Here is a 14899-nt window from a genome sequence, read left to right as displayed (position 1 = left end):
AATCCCAAGCCTTTTGCTGTTGGCCAGTTAAGTCTGTTAAGACGAAAGGATTTGATCAAGCTTTACATAACAACACAGAAGTTAAATCCAACAAACAGAGTTCTTTTTATCTGTACTGCTCAGACAGCTAAGGGGAGGGTGGGGGGAAATGAGAGGGAGAAAAAAAAGAAGGTAATGAACTTGGCTATGTAGAAGAAAATAGGAATTAAATTATTTCTGTTATTGCCACTTTGTCTTTTCAGAGTCTTCTAAAGAACCGAGATTTATTCTCCAATAAAGTCTCTGAGTGTGAAGGCTATAACTTTCCCCTAACACAGAATACTCTGGCACCTGCTGTGTGTTTTTGCAAATCTGAGAAATGTTTTCTTTTCATTTTTTTTTCCAACCCTACTGTGTATTTATGAAGTTAGAACATAGCTCCTTGATTAGCCTGCTACTTGGTAGAGCTGGGCTGACGTCTTTGTTTTGTCATTCATGTCTTCTGTGAGCTCAGTCCAACCACCGAACCACACTTCAGTGAGTTACAGCTCCCTGTCTCTGGAACTAGTTCTCACTGATGCTGATATTATCTTATAGCACGTGAATTTATAACCATGCAACACATGTGTTACACACAGGCATACATAATGAATGTAAGGTAACAAAATAAAGGTAGAACAATTATTTCAGATGGAAAGATTAATACTTTCTAGAATATTAGTTACATTTCCACACAAACATTTCTATGCAGAAAAAGAGCTACCACAGTGGTCATCTTGTACCTAAGCCACACAGAATTCAGCCTGTGCCCTAACAAAGGTCTCAAATCACGTTTCAGCTTCACTTTATGCTAATAGCACTATTTTATGCTAGTATAATTACAATCACCCAAAAATAATACGCCACTTAAAAGTATGAAGTTATACTAAAAGGGAGGAAGCATCCTGCTTAAACACAACGCTTCTACTAGCATCTATTAATTATACGAAGATTTTCAATATGCCATTCAAGAGAGAAGTGTCTAACGCTGTCTCCAGCATGGGAAGTATAGTCTGGAGATCTGAAAACCGAAGGGATGAGGACCATTTGTCTGAGCACTGGGTGGGAACAGCTACCTGCCCCCTGACTGAAAAGGTATTACAGAACAGCTCTTCTCCAGTGGCAGCACACAAAGAAAAGACCACCTGCTGGTATCTAAATCTTGTCTTCATTACTCAGCTATTTCATAAGAAATGAGGCGCATCAGAAGTAATAATGTAAAACTGCTGAAAGACTGAAATTACAGTAGCCTAAAAAGGTTTTACACTCTAATAAAAACAATCCTGCTGCTGACTGGTTTGGAAATTTTATATATTTGATATTATGTTTGCTTTGCAAGACAATGCTACACAACAAAGTAAGAAATAATTAGAGGCAAGGAAAGGTAGAATGAGACAAAAATAGAATTATTCACCTCACTGACATTTAATATCCTGTGTGTATATATATACACACACACACTGTAATTCTGAAAATAAAAAAGCCACCCTTTATTGGATTATGTTCTACTATAAGCAGAAAGGAAAAACTGTAGTGAAATTAAATACTGTAAATACAATTACTCCATCATGTCAAGTACACCTTGCTTTTGTGTTTAACACCTACAGGCACCAGCTGAAATTGAGCTCCTATGTTACCGGCGCATACAAGGGAACATTCTTTGTAAACTACAGACATGACAGATACATGGATCCAAAAAACAGAACATTAACACATTTCACAGATAAAGAACTGAACACAGATTTTCTTAACATAGAAAATCTTTCAAGTCCTGTTTAAACAGAGTTCTCTACAACCAAAAACAAATGACTGGATTATAAAAGGGCAGAAATTTCCAAGTGAAGCTTAACACGGTTCATTGCTCTAAATAAGTTGGGCATATTATTTCCACTAGCCTATAATATAAATCTTGCACACAGCCCATGCAACAACTTGTCACATTAGAGTTTTTGGAGAGCTTCTGAAGTCTCATTTCTGTGTTTTTTAGAAGAAAATGAGCAACACCATCCTCAAATTAATCCCTTTGTTCATCAACCCCCACTCGCCCAAAAGTTCAAGGTACTTCAGATGTGTTCTCTGGTGCACAGAATACAGCACCCATACTCAAGGCTCCCAAGGCCCTTCCCACCACAACGATCCCACCTCCTCAGCATGGAGAGGTCTGATCACAAAGGAAGCTACAAGACTAAAACCCCATTCCCAACTTAACAGTTTTATGACACACCAGTATATCAAGAACTGCACTCTCATATATGCATTCTCACACTGACTTGTTCACTGACATACTCCAATAACCCTTAACATTAAGCAAGGAATGTTGATCTTTAAATACCTTCTAGATGAAAGTGTTCATCACCAATGCTGTCTCTGTAGACTTCCCCAGATAAATCCTGTTTGAAAAAAAATAAAATTAATGACATATACATTATCTACAGAGTATTTAAGCATTAAGAATATGTATTTATTATTATCAGGATTAATTTAAAACACTAAGAAGAGCACAGAAATTGTTTTCTAGGAAAGAATTCGCTTTATTAGTGGTAGTCAATGCATTTGGTGCTATTTTACAATGCTCTGGACATACTTTAGGACAAAAAATTAATGGAGATGAATAGATTGTACACAAGAAAGAAAAAAGAAGCATTCATAGTCAAAGCCTTTTACAAGGTAGATTATTATTTAGGATTTCAATGGTCTGTCAATCAAGCAAGATAAAAAATCCTCCAAATGAAAAATGATAAATGATAAGCCCTTCACTTCCCACAGAGGAATGTTATCACTTGGTTCCACTAACAAACAGAAAACTTTCATATGGCAGAGGTCACCCAAGAAAAACAGATACCAGACTCTGAAGAGCTGCCTGATCCTTCAGTCCCAAAATTAATGAATTTTGTCAGCCTCAGTACATCTCCAGCAATACAGAAGCAGATGCTACAGAAACGCAGATGATCTTATCTCAGATCCCAAAAAATATTACACTAATGGTGCTGAAGTAGTAATAAAGTCTATCAGTGAGATTTGGAGCTAATCCCACTTACAAAAACCCTGAAGAGCATTCTTACTCTCTTACTAGCAAACCCTTTCAGCTCCATCCCCTCACACACCATCTAAACCATAAGCAATGACAGCTATCCTCATATTTCACCCTCTCCCATTCACTCCAAAGGCTCGAGCATCACCATAATGTCACTGGCCTTACGTTATAGTCTGGTCTCCTAGATTCTCCACAAATGCACTCTGCCACTGCTAAACAGCTACAGTGATAAACAAAGACACGGTGCTAAGAGCTGGCGTGTGGCACTCATGGCCGTTGTAACTTCCACTGCAAAAACACACTCGGAACACAGATCCAGCATTCTCCGCATCAACTGTGAACTGGAAGTTGAGAGTACGGAGCTTTTGGCACAAGATAAGAATAATGGAACAACCTGTGAAAATTAATGTCCGTTTGTATTCATAAGCTTTATTGTTTAAGAAATATTACCATGATAAAGGCAGTTCACCTCTTTTTCTTCAAAAAGCTGACAGAGGTTCTTTACTGCCTTCCACATGCTCAAATGTTCTTCTTTGAGGTTAGTTATCAGAAAGTAACTAAGCCACAAAAGCATATCTTAGGAATTCTTCAGTGTCAATGTCTGCAACCGTATTTTAAGAATTAGATTTCATAAACACTACAGGCCAGCTAGCCCAGAGACCCTGAAAATATTGGTCTGTTCAGGAGGAGATACCCTGTAATAAAGTTAGAGAACTCGGGGGCCAAATGTCTCTGAGAAATGCTGGCAATGTGGCCCAAAATGCTAAGATTCTGCATAGCACAGACAAAAGCTGTCGCTCTGGATCCAGCTTTCCAAGAAGTACATCAAAATATATTTGTGTTTTTGTTCAAGTAGAAAAGGTCTCTTTTTTGAGCTGATTAATATAAATCATTAACTTAAAAAAATCATGGAATAAATGGACAGCGGACAAAAAGAAGCCATTCCATGTTGATATAACATCATATTTTTGCAAGATCATCCTTCCAGGGCCTTGTAAGTTAATACACTTTTGTTTGATCAAATTCCCCCATGTCATCATTTTCTATGAAGCTCTGACTGCTCTCATAGACAATGAGATGCACAGAAGTGTCTATGTAGGCATATAAGCACCTCTGCTTCCTCTCACAATGCTAAATAATTAAACAACATTTTGTTTGGGTTTGTTTTTTTGGTGTTTTGGCATTTTTGTTGGGGTTGTTTCTGTTTTTGTTGTTTTTTCTTTAACTAAACTCAGAATTCCTGCTCCATCTCCTGCTTTCTTGGAAAAAAAATATTTTCTGTTAAGCTGATCAGCCAATATGCATTGAGTAGGCCTGATCTTACTTGTGATGTACCTCTGAGGAGAATACTATCTAGCTGTAAGCCTTCATCTCTTAACATTTTAGCAAAACAAGCAGTGCATTTGGGTATCAAGTGTTGCCTGTAAAATTATGTCATTAATCTCATCCTCTACAAAACTTACAAGTCATTAATTTTTATGATTTTTCAAAAGATGTCACTTAAGAATGAGTATGCACCATCAAGTAACTAAATAAAAAAAAGAGTGGAAGACAGAAGTGTAAAACAGCAGTGAAGCATTAATTTTCATTAAGTTAGCTTCCTTATTTTTTCACTTTTAATCGTTACGTGGATCTTAAGTAAATATGTTTTATATTCTAGTCTAGTTTCACTCCTTCTCTAGCTCCTAGTTATTTAAGTTAATGTAGTAACTTAATGCAAGCAAATTTCCATTAAGTGTTTCCGCCTTAAACCAATTATAAATTACCAAATTCTAGAAAAGTGTTTTTATGATGTTGAACCATAACATAACTGTTAAATAGCACATAAATTGACAAATCATCCTGCAACCGATGAGAGTATCATTTGAACATTTTAGTGATACATTTAAGCACTATTCCTCAGCTCCTATTCAAATGCCTTCCTTGTATGTGTAAGTTTATGATGTGTAATAGTTTTTATGGACAGATGTGTATCTGTGAAAGGTGTGGGCAACTCTAAGATTTTTACAGGGGAAAAAAAATGAAGGAAAGAAAGAAAAGAAGGAAGAAAAGAAGAGAAAGAAGGAAGAAGAGAAGAAGAAAGAAGGAAGAAAAGAAAAAACCTGTTTCATTCATCTTATTATCATTAACTCTTCTGTCAAAAAAAACTGCAAGACTTACTAGAATATTTTTAGCACCACGGAGCCAGAAATAACAACCTGGACAACTACCAGAAGGCACCTGCTTGAGAAAAGGATTCTGGATAGTGCATCTGCACTCACACTCAACAGAAAAGTACAAAAGCACCAAACATCAGAGAAAACAATTCTGATTGCAGCTCATAATGGAGTATTATCCCGGTAACCTATACAAACTGCCTTAACGTGAATAAAACAGTGCTGCTACCACCAGCTACCCAACTTCAGCAAATGGACCAGAGCAAAGAGAAGGATCAACGTGTGAGACACAACTTGCAGCTCAAGAAATTCTAGTGGGAACTGAATGCTGTAGAGGAATACTTGACAGTGGCGAGAACGTGGTTCAAGCACAAAGGAAATGCAAGGGGACAATAAGAACTGCAGTGGCTCTGTATTTCAGCTGGGCTCTGCACCATGGGCCTCCCCATGCCCCGCACAGCGGCAGGAGCCAAGCCCGCAGCAGAAGCAGAGCCTGGGAGAACAAAAGCAACAACATTTAGGTCATAGGTAGTTGTAGATCACTTTTCTGACATGATGTTTTAAATCACAACGCTGCATTTTCAAACTGGAACACTGAGTCATGATACAACCAAAACCAGATGTACCCTGTGAAATGCTATATAAATGAGGTCACCGAGTACTTGAAAGAACGAAGAAAAGAAACATTTACATAGAAGGATTATTCCAGCACGCCGCTCCTATAGGTTGCTAAACAGGCACCCATCTAGAGTATGCATCTCTACCTCGCTGAGAGGATAAATAAGTTAGCTATCAACACAAATCACGGAGAATGACCGAGATGCAGACTCAAACATCTGTCTCAAAACTCTGAACAGCTGGCTGACTGGCCTGGGTAGAAAGGACCCTGTGTCCCATATATCCCATTCTGATAGGTGCTGCTGCTGTGCTCAGCTCAGATTTAAGAAGGTGGAGGTGGACAGAAGAGTTAATTGGTGCAACTCCCTCAGAAATGCTGCTGAGTATATACATACATGAGGAAGAAAAACAATCTTTAAAAGCTCCCACACCCCAGGGCTTCTGTTCAGCTGGTTACAAGTCAGGCAATCGTCACTCGCTTCCCACCTTCACCGTGCAATCACAGACTCCCAACGAATTCTAACTCGCTGGGAATTTTATTTTTTTAACCCCAACCTCAGCCCTAACCATCCTGTGCAGTTTTCTTACTGGTACAAGTCTCTGGAGACTAAAGGCCAGGCACCCATTCTGGGGCTTCCAGCTACTGACTTCAACAGCTATCTGAAAATGCTGCCATCCAAATCCTCACCCATCGTTCAGCCTATATTGCTTTATTCCTCCAGTGCCTTTGCTGGCACCCTTTCTGTTTCTATAGTGAGATTAAGCTCCTTGTCTTCACCTTCCAGGCTCTACACAGCTTTATTTGCATTCACTTCTCCCAGTGCTACATCCTGGTCGCTACGCCAACTGATCTCTTTCATCTTGGTCATCACCATGACTCCTCTACCTGTTCTGGCTCTGTCTTTTCGTGCTGCTCTTGATGACACCCTGCACATAAGAGCCAAAGAGTGTATTTTAGCAAACCACATTTGAACTAACGTGATGTTAAATATAGTTTTGCTTTTGGTGTAAGTAAAGACAGCTACGTCCATGGATATATTAATATATCAAAGGATAGCCTTTGATTCAGGTAGGTTATCACGATAACAAGCAGATTTTTTCAGTTTGGATCCCCCTACTCCCTGTATTACATCACAGTCAATGTTGTGTTAATTAACATTTTTCTAAAAGGTATTGCTCTTGTCAAATAAAAACAAGTTGCTTTACCTCCTCTCCTTCAAACGCTCATTAAAATCCTTTGATTTGGCCTTAAGATACTCAATTTTCCATATTTTTGGCAGAAAATATGCACACATTTCCCTTTTTAGTGAAGTTCTTATCAATGTATCATATACACCACTTTCCCCAAGTAAAGCATATGCGAAATGATAAATTGTCAACAAAGAAAAATTTCCTCCCTATATTTAACCATCTTATTGAAACATGGAGGGGGTCTGTCTTTATTCTCATATTGATGCAATAAAGTTTCATAACTTTTGGAAAGACCAAAGGACTGCAAGGGATAAGATATGGCAGAGTAGATTTTACAATAGTTTTAAAGTAGGTGCCAACAAGAATGCCACGTCAACTATATCTACATCTACTTGATGTAGACAAAAAACAATCCCAAGGAACAGAGGTTCAAGAGAAACAGGATGCCCTTTGGCCATTCACCCAAATGACCGAAGGCTCTGTCAGCTGCTGTGTAGCTATTCTGAATGCTTCAGTCTCACTTGCAGGAAACAAGTTTTCAAAACAAGTTTGATTTTCATAGAGCTCATATAGGGTCCTCAGCAGATTTTGAAAACTGAATCTCTTCAAGACCCTTCAGGAAACCCATCCAAACCCCAACGCAGTCATTATTATTACTTTTTTTAAAAAAACATGCCCGGGCTTGAAGAAAAAGAGGGAAAAGACTTTTTAGAAAAACAACCAATGGGAGGAACCAAGTTCCCCTTCGGGTATCTGAAATTTCCCATGGACTAGAAACATTTTCATGAGTAACTATGCTTAATTCAAGCCTAGTCTTCACTATTAGGAAACGTATTCTCATCTCAAAAAAATGGTATTAGTTATTTTAGGATAAAGCAAGTGAAAGTAGATATCCAGATATCTGGGGTGATCATCATTCTTTACGAGTACACCTTTGCAGCAGGCTTAAAACTCATAACTAAAATAATAAATAACAACTTAAACCGCTTGTAGTCAGACATACTTGGAGATGACATCTTGTTAGGTTAGCAGCTTCTATGCATATGAACCTATGCAGTCAAATATACATAAAAGTGGACTTCTCAGAACACAATTCTGTGTGATCACCACTTACAGGCAAAAGATAAGAATGTGCTTTGGGTACGCACTTGGTTTTCTCCACATTTAGAAATGAGGCCTTCATTTTAATATTCTTTTTCAAGAACGCTTGAAGATCCCCCTCGTAAGCCTTTTCAAATAAACCACATGCTTCTGTATTGTAGTATCTTATTTAGAACAAGAGCTTCCTTTCTTTCCCTGTTCATAAGTAATCTATATACCTAGGGTCATACACAGATAAAGTATATATTCCAAGCCTCACGATAACAAAAAAAAAATAAAAATTGAATTAAAGCATATACCATATGAAAAACACTATAGACCAATACACATTTAGGCCTTGGTTTAAGCCTAATACTGCTTCTCCAACAGCATATTTTACCTTTCCTTCTGCAATCATGAGGTTCAACTTTTTGAGTTTGCCATTCCAGAGAATTTAATAATAAAGATAACTCAGCAGGATTCAACTTTCTGTAAAGAATGTGTGAAGCTGCTCGCACTTGGAGAAGAAATCAAGGTGACTTTAATTTTTAGACCAACATCAAAATATACATTACAACTGCAATAATGCAGTTTGTTAAGTCGAAGCAGCAAGCTCAGCTTCCACAATGTTTTCTTTCTCTGAAATAAGAGCCTGGTGCTCTGTGATCCATTACAGATGGGTATTTCTTCCTCCACCATGCATGGAAGCTTTTCAGATAAAATTTCTTCATAATATAATCACAGTAGGTAGAGTTGTTAAGAAAACAGATTTCTCCTCTAAGATCTCTGACAGATGATCTTGGATGGGTTTAGCTTTGGAGGTTTAGGATTTTATTGCCTTTATCTGCCATAATGGCCTCTCTGGCCTAAGCTATGGTCTTCCTAACAGTGATGGCAGAACACAATGGGTGATGCTCAACAGATACTGAAATTCATCCCCTGCTACCTTAGCACACAGTTCACAATGATATACCAGCTCAGAAACGATGATAACAAAGCGCACAAATGCATTCAGTTTGGCTGCCTCTCCTCTAGGAGCTGTAGCTCCCAGCCACAATAATACATTTGGTCATTGTGTTTGAAATCACTGCATCTCCATCCACCAGTTTGACAGAACTGGAGCCCCTGCAGTCTCATCTTGCAGAAGGTGGCTGTACAACAATTCCAGCTGCTGGCAAAATACTGTGAAGATAAAGACAGGATAACCAAAAGAAACCCCAAAACCAACCAAACGAACCACCTTAATCACAGAATCATTAAGGTTGGAAAAGACCTCTAAGATAAGCAAGTAACTGCCAGTCCAACATTACCATGCCTACTAAATCATGTCCTGAAGTGCCATATCTACACATTTTTTTAACACCTCCAGGGACAGTGACTTCACCCCTTCCCTAGGCAGACTGTTTCAAGGCTTCACTACTCTTTCAGTAAAGAAAGTTTTCCTAATATCCAATCTAAACCTTCCCAGATGCAACTTGAGGCCATTGCCTCTCGTCCTATTACTAGTCACCTGAGTGGAGAGACCAACACCCCACCTCACCAGAACTTCCTTTCAAGTAGTTCTAGAGAGTGACAAGGTCTCCGTTCAGACTCCTCCGGACTAAACACTCCCAGTCCTCCCAGCCACTCCTCATATGTGCCCCAGACCTTTCACCAGCTTCGTTGCCCTTCTCTGGACACGCTCCAGCAGCTCAATGTCTTTCCTGTAGTGAGGGGCCCAAAACTGAACACAGGATTTGAGGTGTGGCCTCACTAGCACCGAGTACAGGGGGATGATCACTTCGCTCCTCTTGCTGGCCACACCATTTCTGATACAAGCCAAGATGCTGTTGGCCATTTAGGCCACCTTGGCACACTGCTGGCTCGTATTCAGCTCGCTGTCAAACAGGACCACAATATCTTTATATCACTGTCACAGATCCTCAAATGGGCACAAGGAGCGGTTGTATGATATGCTTTGAAGGATATCCCATTCATAGGACCAAAACTGTTGAGGAAATGAAAGTGTAAAGCACATGGACACTTACACAGAAGCCTCCATGATGGAAATATGACTACGTAAGAAAAGAAATGTGGCACTTTTTGCTCCAGGTTGTTTGCAACATGCAGATGAATCTCTTCTGTCCCAATCCAATACCTGGACCAGGCTTTCTAATAGGATAAAATATAAATCCTTTCTTCTTTCTTCTGATACCTTTTTTTCCCCCCCAGCTTATGAAAATCGGGTAGTGGTAGTAGCGAAACATGCTCTTTGCAGATAGCTTTTATATCTTTGCTGCACTGAGTAAATGAGCATCCTCTTCTAGGGGTCAGTCACTCAGCATGCATTCAACAAAAGCTACCAACTTGCTTATTTAACTTGAATCATAACGTTCCTATGTGTTATGGAAGACAAGCATACTAGCATATGTATATTTATATCTTGTATACAGGAAAAAACTCTGTGAAGGAAAAAAAATAGCAATAATAGATTAAAATACCATGGACTTGTTTAATGTTCCTTGTAGCTAGCTCAAAAAGCATCAACAGATAAAATTATCCAATGTACATTAAGACCTGTAGATAGTCAGAAGATCCATTTAGTGGACAGTTTTAATTAGATCATTCAGTTTCAAGACTGAACACCACTGTTTCTATGATGTTTTCACACTGGATTTCACGTATCTGCAGGAACTCTTGCTAGGTGTTGTGAAGTGACATCTTCCAATAACACTCTTACTGGAATTCTGGAACTATTACAGCTTCCACTTTTTAAGGGGATAGGGTGAGATACAGTTTTTCAAGGACTCCTGCCAGATAAGAGATTATATAACCGAAAGCAACTGTATGAATAGACGTATGAATTCAGCAGTTTCTTTCCAACAGAAAGGTCCAACCATCAACTAAGAAAAGATCATCAATCCTTGAGATTAAGTAGGGTTGGAACAAGAAATGACTGCTTTTTGCTATATTTAAATTGACTTTGAAGCTACTTCAGAAGAATAAATGAACTCACTCTACAGATTCAGCTATTTACCTTACTTTGTTCTTCTAGCTATCCTCTGATCTCTTTGCTGACTGCAAACTCAATTGTCCCGTGTCCCCCAGGATCTTATCTTCAACCTAGATTATACTGATGAACAAGTTTAAGGACACGAATGAAAGAAGACAAATTTCATCTACCTTCCAGCTTAGAGAAACTGAGTAACTTCTCCAAATTACTTATTTGGGAATTCTTCACCGCAGCAGTCAGATGAGCACAGCTACACAATAAATCTGATTTTCTGTTCCATTTCCTTTCATGATAGATTTGGTCACCAAGAAACTCTTTTAACAAATAGAATTAAGTGATTTTACCCAGGCATATGCTGGGAAATGAGTATGCAGAAAAAGGCTACAGAGCCTGACTACAGAATAACTTGCTCATTTAAGATGTGATCACTGAAATCAAGGATACTCCTTCCACCAACTTCAGCAATCACTACAGCTTTAATATACTACATTCTGAACCTCTCTTGTGATAACAGCCTGTCTTCCTACGTGGCTCAGGTTTTCATACAGCACAAGGGCTAGCTCCCCTACAATGATAATCACTGCTCCTCTATTATGTTTATAGCTCTAAGTCTTTTCCTGCTAATGGATGACGTATATTTGTGCAGCTGGAGGAAACCTGGATTCAATAACTGCTCCACCACAGACTCACTGTGTGGTGCAGGGTGAGTCACTTAAATCTCTCTGTGCCTTCGTTTTTCAACTGTAAAATGGAATTCTTGATGCCCACCTTCGCAAAGAGCTCTGAATCCTCAAGACGAAAACACACCCTCCTCAATAATATTACCTTGTTAGGAAGCACAGGTGTGTGACCCTGGACACATGCTAATGTTGAGCCATAAATCTGTCAACAAGAGGTGCTGGCAAAACAGATGGTTCACATTCCTTTTCAAACCACCTCTTTGTCCCCAAAGCCCAGGTATGTCAACTAATCATTTCATAACTGGTCAAGGTTTTAACGGGCCAGGAAGTCACAGTGAAGCACAATGCCACCAGCATTATAGCTAAAAACAGAGCCAACGAGAAGAAAAGACAGACAGAGAGGTTTCTTTTACCCCTATACCCTTACTTGTTTTACCCTTACCTATCCCTATATGCCAGGGAGCAGAGGAGAAATACTGTGAGGCTCCATAGAAAAAGATAAAAGAAAACGCAGATCCCGTGTCCACACATTCCTGTAAGTAGTACAGCATCAGTAATCGTGCCTGGATCCTGATTGATGCTGCATGCACAGAAACAGACACATGTTTCTTAATCGCAGGCAATAAAAAACCACAGACACGCACCCTTTTAAAACCTGATTTAGGTGAACAATTGCATGCTGACCCACAGGGTCAGGAGGATTACAAGCAAATAAAAAGTTCACTTGTAAACTTTTGGGGTTTTTTAAGAGTTATCTAATTTCGACTGCCCATCTCAACAGCTGAAAACAGTGCACATGGCATTTTCCCTTGACAATGTCACTGTATCAGGGATCCGGGCGGGCTGCGGGAGGGAGCGCAGGGGCGCGCGGGGGCCACGGCTGCCACGCACATTCCCAAAAATGGAATGGCAGGGCCAGAGGCCCACATCAAAGCCGCGGAGTTCAGCAGATTTCCCCTTCCCCTCCCCCCGAGCCTTTGAGACGGAGACTTCATACTCCAGAATTTAATATCTTTTTCCTCCCTCCCCCCAGCAGCCCCTTTGTCTGTGGCTCTGTTCTCTAAGAGCTAACAGATGTTGATGCCATATAGTTTCAAAGAAAACTTTTGATGCCCACATAACTCATTACAACTAATATATTCCAAGAATGCTTGTAGCTCAGGAAACACTGGGGTGAAAAAACAGAGGAGAGAGGGCAAATGGCTACACTGAATAAGCCTTGAGAGAAAATAAATAGTTCACTTCAAAGTCATCAGGGAATTCTTTAACAAGCTCTTTCTTCCGCAAAACACAGAACAAATTCAGCTGAGCCTAGAATTCCCAAATGAAACAAATAAAACCAAACCCCATATAAACGGCAAAGCAGAGGGAAGCATCAGAGAGGTCGCCCGGCTCGCCCAGCAACAAAGTGCAGCATTCTCGAGGTTCGATATTCCCAAGCAACCTGCACTGTGCCAGGGCACAAAAGCACGGCTGAAAAGCAGAGACTGTCAACAATAACAGCCTCGAGAGACCTAAAAAAAAAGCCAGCCCTGTCCCTCCGCATGGAATGAATGCAAGCAGCGGTAGGACTGCTCAATGCATGGAGCACTTGAATTCAGCCTTACAACAGAAGCAAGAGGACATGTCACCAATGTCACAATTTGGGAGAAGAAACATTTGCTCCTGTAGCAAAAGCAGGTGATTGCATTTATCAGGGCAGGCAGGTCCATGTTCTCAGCCCTTTTCTAGGGTTACATATAGGATCAACCTTTCATAAATTTCTCTAGCAGGTCTCCTCCCCTCCCCTGCTGCTTCAGCACCAGCTGCATCCTCTCCCTTCAGGGAGAAGCACCCCAGGAGTCACCAGGGGCTGGTGGGGAGCAGGGCTGAGAAAAGGGGGGAGGGTGAGAATGCGATTACATCAATTTCCACAGCAGGAGGATCAGATTGCATCATTGCACACAACTTGGGGCCCGCTCTTTTATCCCTGTTGCAGGCACATTCCCCATTGAAATCAGTGGGAGACTTGTCTGTGCAAGGACTGCAGAATTGGGTATTCTGTGATCACAGAATTAGAAAGCAGTAGGAAGCCACACCTGGCAGCACCTCTCCTGGTGGTGCTCTGCCCTCCATCAGGATGGATATCAAATCAAAACAAATGAAAATATAACAATGAAGTTAAATTCCTTTCCCCCCTCATGCACAAACTCGGAAAAATCTACCACTGCAGTTATCATATCAAAGCCTCTATAAAGTCCCTACTAGTCAACTGCAGGTTTCACACAAAACAAGTAACAATGAAAGAAAATGGGGAGGGGAGGCAGCACAGGGGTAGTCTATCCCACTACAAAATTGTGGTATCCCTCATCTCACAATTAAAATATAAAGAGCTTTAAGGGTTTTAGACAAACAGGTGCGTTCTGCTTGTTTTTTCTCCAGGAGTTTGGATGGAAGAGGAGAAACAAAAACAGTCAGCCCTGCTTCTGCAGCAGAAACAATGCATGGTCTCTTTTTCTGAATGATTCAATACAAACCATAGTACCATAGAACAATATACAGAATGATTAGTTTTTCACCGCTGCTTATTTCCAAGCACCACACTTCCTATCTACGTAAAAATTTTCCTTGTAGCAGCTGAACAGTCTCCCCACTTCAGCTGCTGCCACTCCCATGCCCACCTTCTTTCCAGGATAGCTATCCTCCAAAGACACTGGTAAACAGCTGAGGAAAACCAGAACTAAAATCTTCTGTCAGATTTGTTCAGGATAAAATGTGGTTCCTTGTAAAAATGATTTCTTATTATCCCTCCGTACTTCACTCTTTGGGGATGGAGCATTTCCTCTAGTGAAAAATAAGGAGGGTATCCTCAAACCTTGTGGCTTTCTAAGTAAAATACCATATTACGGAGGTAACCCACCACATTTCAGGGTGGCAGGAACCTCCAGTAGGATAGCTGACAGCAGGACTGCTCAGGTATCTCAAATCTAGTCTGTGGACTTGGAGATTTCCACAGTGGTGGAGCAGGGCCAAGATGGAAAATGTCAGGAGAAGACAGGGGACAACACGAAAATGAAAAACATTACTGAGCCCTTAGGGCTGAACACATGGAATCAGAAGATTTTAAATTCTATTCCATAAATTCAAAAGC

The 14899-nt window shown here is 40.1% G+C and overlaps 1 protein-coding gene across 2 annotated transcripts in view; it reads right to left on the bottom strand.

The window, feature by feature from the left end:
- Positions 1-14899, bottom strand: part of NKD1 (NKD inhibitor of WNT signaling pathway 1) — a 113305-nt gene that overhangs the window by 40887 nt on the left and 57519 nt on the right. For both annotated transcript variants that reach the window (XM_054078918.1, XM_054078917.1), the window contains exon 4: positions 2351-2408. In XM_054078918.1, coding sequence (XP_053934893.1) covers positions 2351-2408 — 58 coding nt within the window. The remainder of the gene's footprint in view (positions 1-2350; positions 2409-14899) is intronic.

The sequence above is a fragment of the Cuculus canorus genome, chromosome 13, assembly GCF_017976375.1.
Source record: "Cuculus canorus isolate bCucCan1 chromosome 13, bCucCan1.pri, whole genome shotgun sequence".
Lineage (NCBI taxonomy): Eukaryota > Metazoa > Chordata > Aves > Cuculiformes > Cuculidae > Cuculus > Cuculus canorus.
Note: the sequence above shows the minus strand (reverse complement) of the source record. Positions and strands in the feature narration are given on the sequence as shown.